This window comes from Rhinichthys klamathensis, unplaced genomic scaffold, assembly GCF_029890125.1.
Source record: "Rhinichthys klamathensis goyatoka isolate OS25496 unplaced genomic scaffold, OSU_Roscu_1.1 h1tg000174l_1, whole genome shotgun sequence".
Lineage (NCBI taxonomy): Eukaryota > Metazoa > Chordata > Actinopteri > Cypriniformes > Leuciscidae > Rhinichthys > Rhinichthys klamathensis.
Genome location: NW_026606704.1, coordinates 947,673 through 968,927, shown reverse-complemented (window position 1 = coordinate 968,927; position 21,255 = coordinate 947,673). Strand labels below are relative to the sequence as shown.

The 21,255-nt window shown below is 40.7% G+C and overlaps 1 protein-coding gene across 5 annotated transcripts in view; it reads left to right on the top strand.

Annotated features, from left to right (window-relative positions):
- Window positions 1–21,255, top strand: part of dst (dystonin) — a 243,432-nt gene that overhangs the window by 169,532 nt on the left and 52,645 nt on the right. For all 5 annotated transcript variants that reach the window (XM_056260168.1, XM_056260164.1, XM_056260166.1 and 2 more), the window contains 13 exons: window positions 7,213–7,374; window positions 7,914–8,084; window positions 8,199–8,365; window positions 9,034–9,193; window positions 9,371–9,697; window positions 9,832–9,916; window positions 10,029–10,270; window positions 11,167–11,373; window positions 12,236–12,355; window positions 13,143–13,250; window positions 13,329–13,547; window positions 17,124–17,327; window positions 19,943–20,174. In XM_056260168.1, the coding sequence (XP_056116143.1) occupies window positions 7,213–7,374; window positions 7,914–8,084; window positions 8,199–8,365; window positions 9,034–9,193; window positions 9,371–9,697; window positions 9,832–9,916; window positions 10,029–10,270; window positions 11,167–11,373; window positions 12,236–12,355; window positions 13,143–13,250; window positions 13,329–13,547; window positions 17,124–17,327; window positions 19,943–20,174 (2,404 nt within the window). The remainder of the gene's footprint in view (window positions 1–7,212; window positions 7,375–7,913; window positions 8,085–8,198; window positions 8,366–9,033; window positions 9,194–9,370; window positions 9,698–9,831; window positions 9,917–10,028; window positions 10,271–11,166; window positions 11,374–12,235; window positions 12,356–13,142; window positions 13,251–13,328; window positions 13,548–17,123; window positions 17,328–19,942; window positions 20,175–21,255) is intronic.

Below are 21,255 nucleotides of genomic sequence, written 5' to 3'. Positions count from 1 at the left end.
TTCAGCCAAACACAATCGTAGTTATATTAAAAAAGATCCTGCCTCTTCCAAGCTTTATAATGGTAGTGAATGGTACCTTAGATTTTGAAGCCCCAAATGCACATCCATCCATCATAAAAGTAATCCTTACGGCTCCAGGGGTTAATAAAGGCCTTCAGAAGCGAAGCCATGCGTTTTTGTAAGAAAAATATCCATATTTATAACTTTATAAACTGTAATCACTGGCTTCCAGTAACGGCCATACGTGAGTCTAGTTCCGGCGGAAGAGTGACCTCTGACCCCACACATGACGAGTGACCTCTGACCCGACGCATGACGTATGGAGGAACCATGGAAGCGCAGAGGATAGAGCAAAACAAAACACTGGTCACGAATTATAAGTCTAAAACAAGAATTTTTAATTAGAAAGTGAGAGGAGCTTGAGTTTGTTTGAACCGCGAGAGGCGTCTATTCTCACCTAAGCTTATGCTACTCCTACATCTTACGTCATGCGTCGGGTCAGAGGTCACTCTTCCACCAGAACTCGACTCGCATACGGCCGTTCCCGGAAGCCAGTAATTATAGTTTAATAAAGACCTTCAGAAGGCCTTTATCAACTCCCAGGATTACTTTTATGATTGATGGATGCACTTTTTTGGGCTTCAAAAAAAAAAAGGTACCATTCAATCCCATTATGAAGCTTGGAAGAGATTATATTTTAATATAACTCTGATTGTGTTCTTCTGAAACAAGAAAGTCACATACAGCTAGGATGGCTTGAGGGTGAGTAAATTATGGGATAATTTTCATTTTTGGATGAACTTAAGCAAATGCCACAGTTTGCAAAGCAAAACTTAAAAACGTAGTTTTTAAATAAAAAATACTGCGTTCATTTTTGCTTCCTCAGTTATGTAGCATGGTTTTGGTCTGTTAGCCATGTGTTAGATCTTTCTCTAGATAGTTCTGTGAGTCTGTGAGCATCTGGTGCTAACAAAAGCCCGTCAGCTGATGGGGCATTGTGGCGAAGGTGCAGCGGGCCAGCTGGGGGCCAGTGGGGTGCACGTAGTGGCCCAGTGAAAGCTAGCGGGCTCTGACTTCTGCTCCTTGACCTGTTAGCGAGTGCTAGGGCAGGCTTCTCCATTCACTGCAAACAATAGATGTTTTTAGCTGTCTTATTTTTAGCTGCTAGCTAATTCAGTTTTTTCTGCATTTTAACCTGCTATAGTTAAGGATTCTGTTGGTAAAACATTGATTATTCTTATATTTAAAAAATAATCTCAGCCTTTTTTTGGTATAGCATTTGGTTTTAATACATATTTATGAAATTGTTTCAAAGCATTAAAGGATGTTTCAGTGAAATACAACTTGATTGTCAGTGTTACATTACCAGAAAATATTTTTTTTTTGTAAAAAAAAAAAGACAGCATGTTGACAGTTACATGCTCACAGCAGAAGTATGTAACACACAACCATTTCTCTTTGTATGTTTGTACAGCGATTTTTGTTAATTTTTTACAAACTGAGGGGTGAGTCGAAAATGTTTTCTGTCCCACAGATGCAGTCGAAAAAGCTTAACTTGTACTTAACCAGGGGGTATTTTTAGAGAAGTTGACTTCATTCCTCAAAAATTACATATTTGTTTTGGCCTGTCAGTTTAGATTCCTGGATGTTTTTTGACTCCATATTTCAAGTGGTACATCATTTGGAAAAGTATGCGGCTGCAGGGATTTTTGGGATTGTTCAGATCCTCAAAAAAGCCTTCTTTCTATTCTTTTGTTATGGCAACAGAGTGTGTTTTTTGAACAAAAGATGTAGATTTCTCAGGTTTTGTTACAGTTTATTTACTACTTGGAGAAATCATAGGAAATATTCGGATGGAGAATATTGTAATGTTATCACAACACTGTTTGAAAACCATCTGAACAAAACCATGTGATTTAAAATATCAGTCCAAAACCATTGTCAAGACTTAAAGTGGGATAAAACATTGTCCAGAAAGCCTTTAAATGCTTGAAGCTGAAAGAAGCTTAACCTATATTTGAATGTGCATATGACACCCATGCGCTGTGCTGAAGCATCAGCTGCCGCTGTTCAGCCGATCGTTCGGCCCCTTGTTGTTCGGGCTCCCCCATTCTTTTTGTTCTTTTCAATCTCTGGATGGATGATCACTGCTACATCAGCTGCTGCTGGAGAATCTGCTTTGTTCTCACTGATACGGCCATTAAACGCGGGGAAATTACCCAGATCATGATGCACAAAGAGAAAATCTGCTTTGTCATTTAAAAATATAAGAATAGGCATGTGTTGCTTGTTTATCCTTATTTCAATTCACTGGATTAATTTGGGACTAAACCCAATATGTAGGGAGCCGATCCATGTGTAAAGGACCAGAATATTATAGAGACCTTGAGATGGGTTCATTTGACTAAAGCCAGCAATAATCAACCCACAGCATAACAACTACCCAGAATACCTTAGCAAACACATAGCAACGCATGACATTGTGGCGGTGAGTTTTACAGGAGTTGTTTGGAAATTACGGAATTGTTTGTCGTCTTTTCCACTACTTACTTAGACATGACGGTAATGTCTCATGCAAACCTGTGGGAATTTCTGACTCTTGAATCATGGTGGCTATTCGTAATTCCATAGGTGATGATTGGAAAAGGGTCTTTGTGAACCCCCAGTGTTGGCTGAATCATCAGCCTGACTCACCGTACAGACGCCCAACCGGGAACCTGAAACCCTGCACCAGCACAGCACTAGAACTTATGCACATTGTTGCATTATGATGAAGTTGTTATTTCACTGTGATCATGTTGCATGGGACGGTAACAAAGAGGGAGAGAGATAACGTTTTTGGCCCAGCGGATCTCAGCCCTTGAGTGCTGGAGGAATGTATACTGTGAGATTTTTTTTTTTCTCAACCAAACCTTTGTTCTCGTCTAAATAATAGTTCTGCGTTTCAGTGCCTGTGGGTATTGTTCGTGTGAATGGTGAGAGATTCTGTTGACAGTTTTTTTTTTTCAGATGGGGAAACATCCCTGCCCTGTTTCTGTGCACAGACACGCATTGTTTCCCATCATGTCTGGTTTTAAATGAATGGTTTAATGCATGTAACATCAGGGCTTATAATTTGTTCATCCACATTTAAAAGGCTCACTGCAAAGTTGCAAGCTGGCTCCATTTGTACATTTTTGCCACCTGCAAATGGATGGTTAAAACTCCATTAAGGGTCACAAACTTCTGTGTAAAATGTTTGTAAAATCATTCATACGTGATTTATCACATTTTACATAAGAATGCATTTATAAAAGAATTGCACAGAAATTCCATAAATGAGGCCCTGAGATCAAACGGCTGTAAAGCACAGCAAATGGTCAAGTTCATCCAAATAAATGGCGTCATAGAAAGATAAATCCCTTTTATTTGCTTCATGAGACGTCTATGTGGCGTCAACAGCAGTAAACACGTCTCGGAGACATTAGAGACTTGGACTATGAAAACAAATGTCTTTCTTAATTCGCTGCCTGGATTATTTCAAAATATCCTTTCTTCAAATCCCAGACTTTATCTCTTTAACCTCTTCACCTCTGCCAGTTTCACAGTTTCCTCTTTTCGCTAGCACAGAGGCTGTGTACGCGCTGTTCATTTCCCCCCACACACTTAGCAAGGAAAGTATGTAATTTACTTGGAATACGCTGCAACGTCATCATACACAGGCAACACTTGAATCTCCAAGATTAGGGGTTTCACATATGATTACATCATGTTGTGCTAAGTTGGTGAGCGATGACTGATAGGTAAATTGATCCCCTCCCACTTCGCTTCCTTTTCACTACTATCCGAATAAAGGTGAAAAATACTTGTTCCCTTTAAATCTGAGCATATACTCTCCCTACAATTTGGAATCACCCTTGTGTAAAATGCACTGTGAAGATCACTACGGTATGCACTATCAGGCGATTAGAACTTATCCAGAGATTATCTTGCTGACGCAACGTTGACAAGTACCAGAAACAAAGCTGCATTCTTTATTCAGTCTAGCCTTTAATCCATTGCTTCTCCCACCTTGTCCACTTGCCATGAAAAAAGACCTGTCATGCACTTGGCAGAGGTTACGGTGTTTCATTACCCACGTCTAGTTCCTCCCTCAGCATTCCGCTGTAATTATGAGACACTACAGGCTCTTCTGTGGCTCCAAAACACCCGGCAGAAGCTAGAAGAGAAACAAGGGACGGAGAGGGCAAGAGAGCAGAGAGCATATCTATTTCTGCCTTGTGTGATGTCATCTGAAAGGGTGCCGACCGCTTTTGTAGCTTTGCTTTCTCTCTCTCTCTCTCTGCCCTACCCTGACAAGAGGAGGAGGGCTGCTGTCAGAGCAGAAGCACACTAAGAAGTTAAGTCAAATGGGACACGGAGACAGAAGGGGAGAATTAAAAGAGGGTCAAACGTCTACCAATCAGCATGAGCCGGCCACCGCACAAATGGAGCTGTGGCAGATGTTGGCTGAATAATGTGAAGGGGGCGGGGCTTTGAGTCCTGTGCCAGGAGGGTGTCTGTCATTGCCGGTTGGACCACAAGAGAGGCAGGAGCGGCTTTTTGTTCCTCCTGGAGCTTATGGCTTTGTTTTCCCAGATTTGAGGATTTGTATCAGGATATGCCACCATTATGTATACGGGATACCTCTGTGTGGATAACTGTATGGGAGATCTCAGGAAACTCTAAAAGTCCAGGCACTTTTCGGACTGCATGATGTCTGTGATGGAGTTATAAAGAACTAAGGAAACAAGCAACAATGACAAGTTGTGACAATGGGGAGAAATGGAAACCGGCAGGATTGTCATCTTGGAAAAGGATGTTTAAGAGGAAGAAGTGATGTATTAGAGAAATACCAAAAGTTTATTTTTTAAAAATACATATATATTTTTCCTTAACTTTATTTTCACCAATCTCTATAAAAGTAATTTAAATAAATTCATAGTATTTTTGGTGGTATTGTATTTTTGTTTTTGTTTTAAATTGTATATTCATAGCAAAAGTCTATAAGTCACTCTTACTGCTGTATTTGTTTACCTTTTCATTGGGGGTAAAGTGTATGCCTAGTGACTTGCAAAAGTAAAGACTCCCTTTTGGCTTATTTTTAAGTCTCTTTCATGTCTGTTAGGGATTGTTGCACTGAAAACCTTTACCTCATTGTTGTACGTCATTTGTAAGTTATTGTCATAATGGGGAAACCTCTGAGTAGACCAGACTGTCTGCGGCAGAACCCTTCTTGTGTGGGCAAAGGTGAGGAAGAGGACCTCAACATCGATGACTGTTACGTTCCCCAGAGGTCCATATATGACACCGTGCGTCTGAACGAGCAGATCGACTCGGGCTCAAAGGGCAGCCTGGCCTCAAGGCACTTCGTTGGGACTTTGCCATATAGCCATCGCACACTGGACATTAACGCACTCTGTGGGAACGGCGTCTTGGCCTCCTCCAGTGCCTTTGAGCTCCGCAGCAGGGAGGCGGTGCGTTTGGATGAGCGGGTTGCCTTCGACGGCTTGAAGCTTAATGGGGATATTATCCGGGGTGCAGACACCATGCTGTGTAAGCCCCGAGCAGTGGGAGAGAAAAGGGAGCCGCCTCAGCACCGGCGCTCCTGGCGGACCTTCGCTCCCACAAACCTCAGTGAGTTCGGCAGCTCCAGCGGAATGCTATGCGACGATGGATCGGGCCAACGTGGATTAGGTCGAGTGGGAAGAGGGCGCAGTATGACAAACTCTCTTACCTCAGAAGGCGACTCGGGCCTGTGTAGTCCCACTGTGGAAAGAGAACAACAAAACGCACAAGGTCAGAGGAGAACCGGGCCTGGTACAAGAAGCCTTTCCTCTGCTGAGGGAGTGCACGTATCTGGAGACCTAAAGCCAGGGCATTCCCTCAGCTCCGGTCAGGAAGACTTCCCCTTCTCGCCAAAAAAAGACAGGTTACCAACTCCGCTGTATTACACAGATGCATCAACGCTTGGAAGCCAACAACATAACAATACATACAACTCAGACCTCAGTGTGGGTCAGCACGCAGTTTCTAACAGCGATATAAATGTCAGGACGCCGGCAGAGTCGAGCAGTAAAACACACATGTCCACAACATTGTCAGGATATGAGGAATTACCCACAGCTGAACTTCTTGAAGACACTTGTTCACAGGATGACTGTGAGCTTCTCAGTGTTGTGGTGACGGAACCAAAGACTCTTTCACATTGCCTGCAGAATATAGAACAATATGCAACTAAGGATGAAAAGAGTTATGAATACGAGCAAAGAGCTACAGACTCCAAAATGGCAGATTTGGAGGATTTCTTGTTGTTAGTTGAAAGGGAGGCAGGTTTCACCAATGGAATAAAACGGATGGAGGATGAAGACATAGAGAGTCTATTAACATCCATAGCTGAATGTTCGCAGATGGACCTTGTGGCCTTGCCTTCCACCCAGGTACCCCAAAATAGCTGGTTAATGTTGATTGTTTGATTAGCGTTTCCTGGGAGGGAAACGCTTGGCCTTTATCAGATTAGGAGACAGCTGAATTGGGTTTATCGTTATTTGCTTGTCAGTGACTCAGATGTTGTGATGGTGCACAGCTGGTTATAACTGAGTAGAAGCCTCTCACAACAACCAGTTGACTGGTGCTGGAGCACATAGTGCCCATTTTAGTGGAAGAACATCACCTTATAAGGATGCTGGCTAAAACATATCTAGTTACCCTGCTGAAAAGACCAGCGTAACTGGCCACTAGCTTTTGTTTTGGATGCTGGTTCCCAAAATGTGATTGTAGTAGTTCATGTTCACATTCACGTAGTCTCTTTTTGTTTCAATGTTAAAATCTCCTAAGGAGTTTTAGAAGAAACATCAAAGATAAATTTGATTCTTAACATAGAACCACAACTGAGAACACCATGTAGTGCTTAAGTGTAACTTAAAATATTGGACTTTTATTAATGATTGAAGATTCATTGAACCTCATAATATTCAAGCAATCATTAATTCAAGTCCAATCTTTGAAGTCTTTCAAGATTCATTGAACTTCATAATATTCAAGCAAACACTGAATAGCGTACAGTTTTTCAGCTCAGAGAACTATATGTAGTGCCAAAAGTGTAACTTCAAAGATTGGATATTATCTGAAACACTAAATAGCTTACAGTTTTTTCTTTGGTTTTTAGTGTTCTTCAATATTTATCACTTACAGGTTTTCCAGAAAGACGTCATTGAGTCGCTGCAGAGCCAATTGCATGAGTTGAACACTCTGGGCCATTCATTGATCCAGAACGCCGGCAAAGGCACCAGCACCAAAAGCCTTGATCGTGATCTAGAAGAGGTCAACACCAGATGGAACACCCTCAACAAAAAAGTAAGACCCACTCTTCAGCTAGTTTCACAAAATGTTTACATTTCAATTGAAGAGGTGCAATAATATCATGTATGAATTGTTCAATTTCTTTATCTACTGCACTCTGGATTGCTCATAATTTTTTGATAGCAATCATAATGTTTGCCAGTGTTGGTGAGTAACTAACGAGTACTGACGCCACTACCTTAGCTGTAATCTTCAGTACTTTGAGAATAGACCATTTCAAGGATGTGAACAATAACAAATGCGCTGGAGTGCAACTGCACATGTCTGATTAATACATTTAATTTCCCACCGATGTTTTGAATGCGCTCGACAACTAACCGGAAAACGTCCAACGAACAAAGACGTCACTTCCTTAAGCCAACAAATAGCCGTTGAAATGGTCTATAGTCGAGTGTAGCCTTTCCAGTATCCATGGTTTAGAACAAGTAGCGATAGTGTTAGATGCTTCACCAACAAATTTAGTCATTTGTAGCATGCCAAGCTACAGTTTTAAGGTTGTTTCCTCAGCATTGCTGCATGTGTGATCTCCACAGGTTGCGGAGCGATCTGCACAGCTTCATGAAGCCCTGCTGCACTGTGGCAGGTTCCAGGATGCACTGGAGTCTCTTCTCAGCTGGCTCACGGACACAGAGGAGCTGGTGGCCAATCAGAAGCCTCCATCGGCAGAATTCAAAGTGGTCAAAGCACAGATACAAGAGCAGAAGGTGTGACGTCAGAACCCTTAGACCCTATCTCAATGAGAATCAGTTCGCTGATGTGAAATCTTTTGGTTTTACATATAGTGATATCAGTTTGCTTTTCCCATTGGCTCTGTGTAGCTCCTGCAGAGACTGCTGGATGACCGAAGAGCTACAGTGGAGCTGATTAAGACGGAGGGACGGAAGATGACGGGTTTGGCTGACACTGTTGATGAGGAGAAGATTGCGCGAGAGATTGAATGCCTGGGGCAAAGGTGGGATGCCCTACTTAAGAAAGCGGAGAACAGGTAAATCTATTAACACATCTTGAATTCTTGAAATAAAGTGCCCACAGTTGGCAAGTCAAATAGGTATTGGCTGAAATAAGGGAATCTACACTTTTTTTTTCTTCAAAACATTGAGTACTAAAAATACAATTCCAGTGTTTCTACAACAAATGTCATGTTTAATTTGGTAGCATTTTATTTTACAGTCCTGTTTCCCATGTAAATACTATGTACTTATTATAGTGATTACAATAACTGGGTAATGACTAGGTACTAACCCTGAACCTACCCTTAAACCTAACTTTAACCCGTGTAGTTACCTTATATTACCCAGTACTTTCTTAGGTAAGGACGCCGTATGTAAGTGCACGTACTTTAAAATAAAGTGCAACCTTTAATTTAATGTGTTTCTTTGCACTTCTTTGTGACATTACTAGCAATTTCTGTCATTAATAATTTATATCGTTATGTGTTTACCAGCATTTTACAATGGTTTTGAATGAGTTTAAACTTTGGTGGACCACTCTTAAGTTACAGCTTCTAAATAAGAATCAGTTCTCATTTTCCAGCTGTACTTATAAGGTATAATCACAATCACTACTTTTTTCATGGGTAAAGGACTGTGTATGTACAATATAATCAAACCCAGTCGTGTCCAGCAATAAAACTAACTGCAGCGTTCTTGGCAGACACAAGCAGCTGGAGAATATATTGGTGGTGGCACAGCAATTCCATGAGACCCTTGAGCCTTTGACGGAGTGGCTGACAGCTACCGAAAAAAGACTAGCCAACTCCGAGCCCATCGGCACCCAGACATCCAAGTTAGAGGAGCAAATCTCTCAGCATAAGGTACAGGACCGTCTGTAGAGACAGATAGTCCCGTGACCATTATTAGTTTGTTTTCCATTATGTTTTACTTTATCCATTCCCTGCATTTATGTTCTTCTCGCTTATGTTCTCATTTGATCCATTATTTTTCTTATTTTGGTTTCCGCTCCCTGGTTATGTGACATCCATGGTAAACAGGCCTTAGAGGAGGAGGTTTTGGGCCGTGGTAAGATCTTGTACCAGGCCATGAGTCTGGGCCAATCTCTTCGGGCGGTGGGCTGTGTGGATGACAAGGAGCTGGTTCAGGCAAAGCTGGACAACACGAACAGCAGATATATGGAGCTGCAGGAGCATTGCCGTCAGAAGGCCGAGCTACTGCGGCAGGCCCTGGCTAATGCACAGCTCTTTGGGGAGGACGAAGTGTCCCTAATGACCTGGCTCGATGAGGTGCACTGCAAACTGAGCGAAGTCTCGATCCAAGACTACACGGTGGCCGTGCTCGTGAAACAGCACGCTGAGCAGCTGGTACTTTACAAGCTCCTCCTCTTAAGGCTTCCTTCCCTTGTTTTCATCATTTCATTTCATTTTCTGTGGTGTGGAGTGATTTTGTGTCGCTCTGTTAGAAAATGCTGGTGACTGATGTATGTTTCAATGTCTAGACTCTTCATGAAGACATTGAGTTGAGGAAACAAAATATTGAACAGGCCATCCTAAATGGGATAGAACTGCTGAAACAGTCCACAGGTGAGATTAAAAAAGAAAAAAAAAACAGTGTCAATATTTGGAAGGTTTTCTGTTTGATGGGAAGCTTTTGATGCTCTGAAACTGTGAATCATGTGTGTTCACTTTCATTCAGGCGATGAGGTTGTCGTCATCCAAGGTAAACTGGATGGAATAAAGACGAGGTATTCAGAGATCAACACAATGAGCAACAATGTTTCAAAGACTCTGGACAAAGCCCTGTCTCTCGCCACAAAGCTGCAAAACACCCACGAGGAGCTCGACTCCTGGCTGGAGAAGGTTGAGTCTGAGCTGGCTTCATTTAAAGCTGAAGAACCAGTCGGAGAACAGCTTACTGGCTTGCAAGAGAGGCAGAAAGTAAGTGATGGTGCATTGCAGATGCATTTTAACCCTTAGGAAAGAGAATTTACAAAAGTATTACCGGTAAGTGTCAGCTCGAATACCAAACAAACTGAGTCTATTAAGGGGCTGTTTGCACAACAACGTTTTCAACTAAAAATGGGGAAAACGATTATTAGCCGTTCATTTACACGACAACAGCGTTTTGGGGGCCTGAAAATACAAACTTTTAAAAACGCGTTTCAAAGTCCAAGTTTTACTGTTATCGTCTCTTTGTAAAATACAAAAAACAGTGACGTCATGCGCATGTGTATTACATGTTATAGGCACGTGGTGTTTCACTGACCTGGCATGAATAATACAGCGTTTTAGTCGTTTTTGCGGATTTGTACATCATTTTTAGTTTTTAGTACATCATTGTTGTGTAAATGTATCCCAAGTTTCCCCCTCATTGGTTTCCTTTATAGACTCAGAAGAGATCTCAATAATATCTCAAACTGCTCAGATTTGCCAGACTAAATTATATGGTCTATGATGTCCAACTTTATTGCTCTGTTAAAATACATTTAGGAGAAACATTCAAGATGCTTTTGAATAAAATCTGTTACACTTAATTTTAAGGTCATTGTGACAGTGAAAAGACACAAATAAGTGACAACTAATAATTAATGTACTTACTATAGGTTTAGTTGCTTGTAAGTATGCATCATTTACTGTTATGGCTCTAGTAAGTGCAGGTAACCTGTATAACAAGGACACTGTAATATAAAGTGACACCAAAAAACTCTATTTCACACAGTAAAACCCAAAAGAAATATATTTACACAAAAATTCTTGAAAATGAAAAATGTATGTTTTCAAGTATAGTCAGAATTGGTGGATATATCAGGCTATCCTTTATTTGTCCCATTCAGACCCTGCTGAAGGAGGTTAAGGACCAGAAGCCACTGGTCGACTCTCTGAACGAAGTAACCAGCGCTCTGCTGGAACTGGTTCCTTGGCGAGCGAGAGAAGGGTTGGACAGGATGGTCACAGATTACAACGAGCGCTACCGATCGGCCAGCGATGCCATTACACAACACGTGGACCAGACTGGAGCTGCCATCTTAAAATCCCAGCAGGTACGGTGTTCTCAGCTGCTCGAGGAAATAACACCAGCCTTCATTAGGAGGATTCACAATGAAAGGCCCAAACAATGAAGCGCCTGTGATTGCTGCCAAGGGTGATCGGACTCATTGTGGTGTTAATTCTTAATGCTTTATAGTCGTCCAAACTTTATTTATTCTTTTGAGTCGCCTTGATGGTATTTACATAATATACTAATGGAGTGTGACCCAGATTGATTACATTTGCATCACATTAGTGTGTTTATATGGTTTATTGCTGATTAGTTTATGCATAGCTGACTCGCCTGCAAGGTAAAATACTACTACTAATAATATAGAACACATTTAAAATTATTATTGATGAATATATTGTTAATGTGGGTTATCTGGCTTTTATAAAGGGGAATGTTATGCATTTTATTATTTGAGTCCAATTATAATATCAGTCACTGTTTGTTGAACCAAAAGCTCTCTTGATTTAATTTTCCACTCTATGTCTGAAGCTGACACTTAAACATACTGTTTTTAGACTTATGACCTGATTGGCTTATCTCTTTCCTTGTAAAACAAGTAACAACCTGTCTTCATTTGCTGAATATTCACGGTGTTGTTATGTAAATGTGGAGGATCATGTTAATGAGCTCATGTGAATTTCTGAATGGCCTGATTTTGCAGCTTTGTTCCCAATAATGCTCAGGGTTGACTGGAGAAGAAGCTGTGCATTATGAACATATGCATATAGTACATCAAACTCAATTAATCTCGATTTAATTGAATATTAATGTTAATCAAATGTATGCATTCTGTCAGAAGCGCATGGAAATCTGACATGGACAGTCACATATCACTGTTTTCTTGTTTTCCCTCTGATGTGCAGTTCGATCAGGCGGCCGCCACTGAGCTGGAGTGGCTGTCCAAGGCAGAGAAGAAGTTGTCCTGTCTCGGAGACGTCAGGCTTGAACCGGAGCAGACCGCAGCTCAGCTACAGGCTCAGAAGGTCAGTCGGACGTTTGCGTGGTCGTCTCTAACACATACGTTATAATCAGGGCTTGACAGAAACGTTTTTGCTCACCAGCCACTGTGGATAGTGGTTTTCCAAAGTTATTTGGCTGCTGTCACTTTAAGAGCTAACGCACCAACTCGTTATACAGTTACACACGTGTTTTCTTTCTCCACTGTTTACATTCACTTAAAACACAACAGACTGTGTTTATGTGAAAACTCACCAAGACCAGCAACTTGACATTATTTTGTGTGTATTTGATTTGAACTCAATGTAGTACTGAGAGGCATCTTTATGTGCCGCACTTTGGGTTTGAGCTCAAAATCTGCCGGAATGAGTAAAATGATGCGCAATCCTACTCCGAAATTCAAGGCCTGTTACACCAACAATATTCATCCGGAGCGAATGAAACGAGTGAGTGAGTGGAGGCGGGTTTGTGTGGGAGAGAGAGAGAGAAAGAGAGCAGCTGGTCTCGTGTGTCTATTCTGAGGAAAATGAGTATCGAAAGCGTTTCAGATATTTCAGTATCGATATGTATCAGAAAAATCTATATTTTTTTAAAACACTACATTACACTTAGTTTATTATTTCAGTTTCCTTTTTAAAAGACTACAATTGGAAAAAGTATATATAAAATTATATATAGAATTCAAGTGTCTAGTAGCAGTGACTGCGTTACACGCCACTGCTGAAATACACACACATTTGGCAGGTTGGCGGGTGTTAATGTCAAGCCCTGGTAATAAAGCCCACATTTTCTACATCTATCTTTCTCCTCCAGAGCTTCTCCATGGACATTATGAGACATAAAGATGCTGTGGATGACATTGTAAAGACCGGCGAGGCCATTATGAACAGCAAAGATGAAGCAGAGAAGCAGGCGTTGAGGGTAAATAGAAGTACATGTATAAAGAACTGGAGCGTAAGCTGTGTCCAGCACAGGTGAAACCACTGTGGTCTCGTACAGGTGAAGCTCCAGGTGTTGTCGGAGAAGTACAGTGTGGTCAGCCAGCTGAACTCGGAGCGCTGTCTGCAGCTGGAAAGAGCTCATTCTCTAGCCTGCCAGTTCTGGGAGACACACGATGAGCTCTGGCCATGGCTTCAGGAGACCAGAACCAGCTTCACTCAGCTGTCCAAACCAGCCATTGAGTACGAAGCCCTTCGACAGCAACAAGAGGAGCTGAGGGTAAGACTAACAGCCATTAACACTCCTGCTGTTGGACACACGTGCACTAGATCCTTCCTATTATTAATGAAGCGCACACCTTCAGTCGATGGATGCTACTCATCATCTGTCTGAAATCAAATCATTTGGTTGCATTTTATTTTGATAGTCCACTTTAGACAAGTAATGTTGCACCTACATGTCACCTATACTCTCATTAGAGTTGTTAGTGGTTAGGGTCGGTAAAATAAGTAGTTGCAACGTTACTTATTGTCAACAGAATGTCTAAAGTGGGCCGTCAAAATAAAGTGTTACCAGTTTAATATATATAGTCAAGTCATCCTCATTTATATAGCGCTTTTAACAATGTAGGTTGTTTCAAAGCAGCTTTACAGAGATAAACTTAATATAATTTAAGGTAACAGAGATTGGTTTGGTTTTATAGCGGTTCTTGAATAATGTTATTTTCCAGCTAAAGTTAGTTTTGATTGATTCACTTCCAGTGAAATGATCATTTGTTATTAAATTAGGGGCCGCTAAGACGACACCGTTCTCTCTAAACAGACTTTAAACTGAACCTGTGATAAACAAAAAAATGTCGTTCACATGCGCATTAAGAATTGATTCTATAGTTATGTGCGTTTGAATATAAGTGCGCAGGTTTGTAATATATATCAGCCTGATCTCACGGCAATTCGTACGAATTTTACGAGGTGGCTAATTCGTACTAATTCAAACGACCTCACTCGTACAAATTCGTATGATTTTTGCTAATTCGTACATATTTTACGAGTTACCAAATTCGTATGAATTCGTACGAATGACCTACCCCTGACCCCGCCCCTACACCTACCCATCACGTGGGTTTAGACAAATCGTACGAATTCGTATGAGTGAGGTCGTATGAATTAGTACGAATTAGCCACCTTTTAATCACTCGTACGAATTCGTACGAATTGGACGTGAGATAGCGTTGTATATATATATATTAGGGCTGTCAGTTAAACGCGTTATTAACGGCGTTAACGCAAACCCATTTTAACGGCGTCAATTTTTTTATCGCGCAATTAACGGTCTTTTTGGCCTAGCAAACTTTGTAGTTTTTTTTCACATGCTTTTGCGACAGGACGCGGCGCTGCGCTATGAAACCCATTCATTTAAATGGCTTGCGCCCCGTGAGGACGTTTTGTTGCTTCGTCGACCAAAGAGCAAGCGGATCTAGCTATACCGGAAACAACAACAGGCACGCCGCCGCACACACTTGTTTGGGCTTGCGAGCCGGCCAAATAGTAGGTTAACGTTACGTTTTGAGTGGATGACGAGCGCGAGACGCCGAAATGGACGCCAATAAGATTCTGAATGGAAAGTTTACTTTTAAAAAGTTGCCAAATGGTTCCATTGACGAGACCAAAGTGATCTGTGTGTTTTGTCGTTGTGAACTGAGCAATCATCATCGCAGCACGTCCAGTCTGAAACACCACTTGATGATGGCCAAGCACACACACACACACACACACACACACACACAGCTGATGCGAATTCTCCGCACCCTCATCAATATCAGGACCTCGTCAGTATTTCTTTCACTCTTTTATTGATGGACAGTGTTACATTGTGTGAGAGATTATTTGCTCCAAGTGAGAATGTTAGTGTGAAATTGAACACAGTGTATGCCAATGTTGTTTTCAATAAAAAACATTTGCACAAAGCAAGCCGATCCCCTTTTCCATGTTGATAAGAGCATTAAAATGAGAAAAAATAATGGGACAAAAAGAAATCAAGAGTAGATTTAGAATAGATAAAAATGTGCGATTAATTGCGAGTTAACTATGACATTAATGCGATTAATCGCGATTCAATATCTTAATCGTTTGACAGCACTAATATATATATATATATATATATATATATGTGTGTGAACTAATAACTATCAATTGTACTGCTGCTGAAGTTTAGCATTGCGCTTACAGCTGATTGGTTTGTGTTAAATAACATTATCTACGTTTACATGCACCCAAATATTATTCCCAATATAATCAGATATATGATTAAAAAAAGCCTTCATGTAAATACCTCAATCTATCCTAATGGATTTGTGATCGACGGTAAAAAATCAAGCAAGCAACAATTGAATACGACTATTTTCTTAATTAAATGCAAAAATACCATAGCTTGCCCAGATGTGCAGTGCTGTAATGCGTATGATTACATATCATATGAACCTGCATACGTTTATTAATGTCTCATGTCTTATGAACTGGTCATAGGACACAACAGAGACAGTGCTCTTCTGACATAAATGTTAGCTTTCTTTTTAGATAATGACAATTATACTCACAGTAGCTCTGTTGGCGTTATTGCAGTGGCTTTCTCCGGTTCTGAACGTGTCGACTGGATTTTGGTTCAGAATACATGTAATGCATATATATAAATATATATTAATCAGATTGCAACCTTCATTTAAACAGAGCTTTCAGACGTTGGAATAAGAAATGAGTGCATGTAAACATACCTAATGTGTGGTGATGAGGTCATTCTTCCAGTGTAGAGATGATGAAAAAATGTCATACTGTGCAGTCGCTGGCATTTGATCAAAGCAATATGCAATTCGAGACTGATTTACCATGGTTTACTGTTTCGCCTTGTGCTTAACTGTCACAAAATCACTGTAATGCAGCGCCTTGGAGGGCTTAGTGCTTTATTAGAATGGATAAGAGGATAAAGTATTATGTACATTAGTGTCCTGACAGCTGCTAAATGAGATCTGTGTGAAATGTTGTCTAATTGTGTTTGATCTTTAACAGTTTTTTGTAGAGATGCACCGATTACAATTTTCTTGGCGGATTCCGATTTTCGATTTTTCAGAGTTTGACCTGCCGATACCGATTTTAGCCGATTCAGATTTCATTTTTTTCTAACCACTTTACAGCACACACAAATATTTATTTTCTCTCTTTTCTTTAGTAGAACATTTTGCATAGAACATTTTTGAACAGTAATCGCTATAAAACAGGACTATATAAATTACTCCTGGTGTGGGAAATTCACACACATCTAAAGTGCAGTGTTATGGAAGAACCATTTCCTTCTTTTCACATCCAATATCCAACTAAAAAAATGTGTTCATTTCAAAAAGAAAATTCATTTTCTTTTTTGACATATACTCCAGTTCTTGTTAAAACACACCAGACATGCAAATTCTGTGCATTTTGGGCACTTTTGTGTGAAATCATATTTATTTTGTCCATCAAAAGTGTGCTTTCACTTTAATTGAGCGTGAGCAGCTCAGCAGAAATAGACTTGCGCGCGGCTCCTGCTCACGCTTGCGGTGTGAAACGGCTGTAATTCACGAGGTTTCCTACATGTGCGTTCCGTGTGCACGTGCGATGCTGATGTTGCACGATGTTAATCATGCGCCGCCCGAGTGCATTTGACCGGCATAAAATCGGCATATGTCAGACTGACCGGCTGGTCACGTGAAAATCGGCCAATTCCGGTCACCAGCCGATCAATCGGTGCATCTCTAGTTTTTTGATGATAATGTTATAAACAACCCACTGCATTTTATTCTGATGATATTCAACGTTCCACCTTCAGCAAATGAGGGAGCTGATAGCAGAGCACAAGCCACACATTGACAAGATGAATAAAACTGGACCTCAGCTGGTGGAGTTGAGTCCCACAGAAGCCACGGCCATCAGAGAGAAGTACCAGACCACCGACAGCCTGTACGGCCAGCTCAAAGTGGACGTGAAGGTCAGAGCCGCTGTCCTGGACGAGGCCATCTCCAAATCCACTCAGGTACGGCTTCACTTCATTCTGTCCTTTTGAAGCATACTCATTTTTTTTAGTAAATGAACAGCATTTTGTGTTAAAGGGATACTTCACCTCTGGAAAGATGAATGTGTATTTAAAATGGGTCATTTATGTAGAAGAAATGTGAAATTATTTTTGAATTTGCTCCCTCATTTGCCAAAATGTCCGGGATTCGGCTTTTGCGTTCTACAGTCGTCATTCATCATGTTAACTGTGGCGAGCAGGACGAGTGAGGGCCACGGGAGGACGGCGCGAGGCCGGTGGCGTGATTACCGATGAGCGGCCAACACCTGTGAGACGCACCGGTCTCGTATCTCTCACGGAGGAGCGGGAATTTTCTTAACGCACATCAACCGATCACTTGTTTAGCGTTCATGTAAACACTACATTCAGATTCACCAATCGGAATTAATTCAGTTAGACTGAAACAAAAGGTGTGCATGTAAACAATGAATGGCGACTGCAGAAAGCAAAAGCTGAATCCCGGACACCGATGGCCGGACATGTCCAGGAAAAAGAGGATGGTAACCCCTACTACTCAGCTTTCTCCACAGAACAAGAGCCTGCTAGCTTAGCTTCCAAACAAAGATGGCTGACACTATGTGTACATTCTGTGAGTGAGATCCCAGCCTCTATGGGCGGGTTGAGGACATGCGGGACAGCCCCTACTACTGACTGTAGTCTTTAGCCTCTGGCCCAAAAATCCTCCGATGACGCAAAATGACGATTTTTGCGTCATCGGAGGATTTTTTCCAGACAAAAAATACATAAATCTCTCGTCTCAGGGGGATATGAGGGTGGAAAGCACGGTATAATACTACAGGTTCCTACTAATACAAAGCTTAATGCTAAATCCTGAAGTATCCCTTTAACCATAAATCTTTTGTAATATTATGAATATCTTTCACTTTTGATCAATTTAATGCATACTTGCTTAAACTGTACTGTCCCCAACTTTTGAATAGTAGTGCATCATGGTTTCCACAAAAAAATATTAAGTAGCAAAAATGTTTCTTGAGTAGCAAATCATCATATTAGAATGTTTTCTGAAGGAAATTCAGCTTTAATCACAGGATTAAATTACACTTTACCAGGGGCGTCATGCAAGCCAAAATTCTGGGGGGGCACAATCTGAGACGTTGCAATTGTTTTCTGACGGGTGATATGGATCATGTTAGGAGGGGTCAGGGGGTTTCTCCCCCTGAAATTTTTTTAATTCTGGCTGCGAAACATACTATTTCAATGCAGTTTGGGAGGGACAGAAATACCTTAACGGAGCTAGCAGCAACCCTCCTCTATCTGACGACTAAGTTAAAGTATATGTGTATCTTATATGTGCATTATAAGATGTTTTGAAGGCCAAAAAAACTCCTAAAGTTGAGCTTTGACTGATAGGCTTTTCATTTTTGTCTGTCAGTGAAGAAAGTAAACATAGGGTCAACTGATAGGTTGATTTATGAATCATTTTCTCAGACGAATTTATTTACTGAAAGCTACTAGGAAAGCTAGGTAGCCTAACTAAGTTTATTAAATTCATTCACAGTACACATTCATTATTGATCTTATGCCTAATACAGGGCCGTAGACAGGGCTTTATAATCACAGAGGTCCTAAATTTGAGGTGGGTCGGGGGTTCAAATTTTTTATTTCTCTGATATGTGCATTTCAAGACGTTTGAAGGCCAAAAAAAGGATAAGAAATAGCTTTAAAACCATGTCAGTGGGCAGATTATTTGTCAATACCTGCTCTCACTTCTTATCCATCACTCTTTCTTTTTCTCTCAGTCTCCTGATCTTGCCTTCCCCTCCTAAAGCTGAGCTTTTTTAATTTACTTAAGGCTACAAATTGTACTATATTAATTCTCAATATGTACACATTCATTATTAATCTTGTGCCTAACAATGAAAACGTCTTTTCCCCTCACAATGACAGTAAACTAATTATTAGCCTACAACCAGTCATGTTACATAGGCCTATTTTCAGCTCAAAATGGCGAAATTAGACAAAAGTATATTCGTGTGCCTGATTATTTTTGTCATTCGTTTAACATTTATGAACTAAAAAAACTGTCAAATATGAAATGTTTAGTTTAGCTACTTACATCTCGCACTTGACTGTACACTGAAGCGTCGAGTCTCACTGCTAAAATTCGCGCTCAGCTTCTGTGAACATAAAGCCCGCCTACTTTGATTTGATTGGTCATCTCAAATATTCTGACATTGACGAGCAGTGACAGACCAATGAGGCTCAGATGAACACGCACGCACGCACGCACCCTGTCCTCTGTTTCTGACGTGCGCTCTGCGCTGAATCTGATTATAACAAGACTGAAGAAATAAAAAATTAGCAGGGAGGAAAAATCTGAGGGGGCACGTGCCCCCTCACTTTGAATGGGCATGACGCCACTGCACTTTACTATATAATCACATACAAAACAGTCATTTTAAATGAATATAATACAAATATAATATAAACAGAAATGATTGATAAATACTGCCTTAGTGAGCAGCATAAAGAGGCGTCCTTCAAAAACATAAAAAAGCCTGATTATTCCAAGCTTCTGAGCGGCAGTGTAAGTGTGTAATGAACGCTCTCCACAGTTCCACGATAAGATCGAGCCGATGCTGGAGTCTCTGGAGCGCATCTCTGAACGCCTGCGCCAGCCTCCGTCCATCTCCGTGGAGGTGGAGAAGATCCGAGAGCAGATCTCCGAGAACCGAGCGGTGACTGTAGACCTGGAGAAGCTCCAGCCCTCGTATGAGACGCTCCGAGAGCGCGGAGAGGAGATGATCGCGCGCTCAGAAGGAGCAGACAAGGACCTCTCCGCCAAAGGTAACTATGTGCGGTAGCTTCATTTATTTTTTATACGTTTCATTCAGGGGCGTAGCCATCATTTCAAAAGTGAGGGGGACAGAATGTCAAGTGTAATACCATTTTTTTCAGACTTTTGTTGACAGGTTAATTGGCTTAATATGCTATTTATTTTAAAAACAATAAAACAGAAAGAAAGAAATGCAGATGTTCAGTACTTTATATTGCACATGCAGGGTTTTTCCTGGCTTAAAACGAGGTGGAGGTGGTATAATCTTGATCATGTATTTGAATTAGATTATAACATTTTTATTTTTCGTAGACCATCATATAGCCTACTGTGTTTCCCACAGTATTTTTGTAGGTGGATCTCTGTACTTCTAGGGGGGTCCGGAGGCATGCCCCCCCGGAGGAAAATTTTGTACATTTTAAAGATAAATTCATCAATCTGGTGCACTTTGAGTCCCCCGAATCCACTGTTAAAAATAAATAATCCACCCGTCAACCGCCCAAACATATGATATTCTCTGATTTAGATATCTGATCATCGCATTACAATTATTCAAATTATCAGTGTTACTGTTAAGCATGATAATATGGTTAAATATCACACTAAAGTAGGCTGATTTAGAAATAACATTTACTTAAAATAAAAGTTCTTCTTTTGGCAAAATAACATTTCCTTAATAGCCTAAAGTCTGTCTTACTAAACTAAAACTTTCCAATTGAAAACCTTCAAACGTCAAGCTTTTAAAAATACTTCAAACTTTCTAGTTAGGCTTTTTCAAGAGAACTTAAAGTTTGTCTACAAACTTTTTTTTATCTAATTGTAAAGTGTTATCGAATTATGGTAAATATCATAGTCTACACATGTTACTGCCTGATTCAAGCAGATCGTGGCTGTTAATGCATGAACATACAAATTCAGCATTAACAATCACCATGTTTATTCTAATTTGAAGGGCTTTGATAACATATCTGTGAAAATAAAAGACATTACGAATAAAAAAAATTGAAAATAGTGCACGTTTGTGCGGGTATAGTGAATATTTTCAATTTACAACAAAACTTGTTAATTATTCAACATGAGAAATAGGCAGAG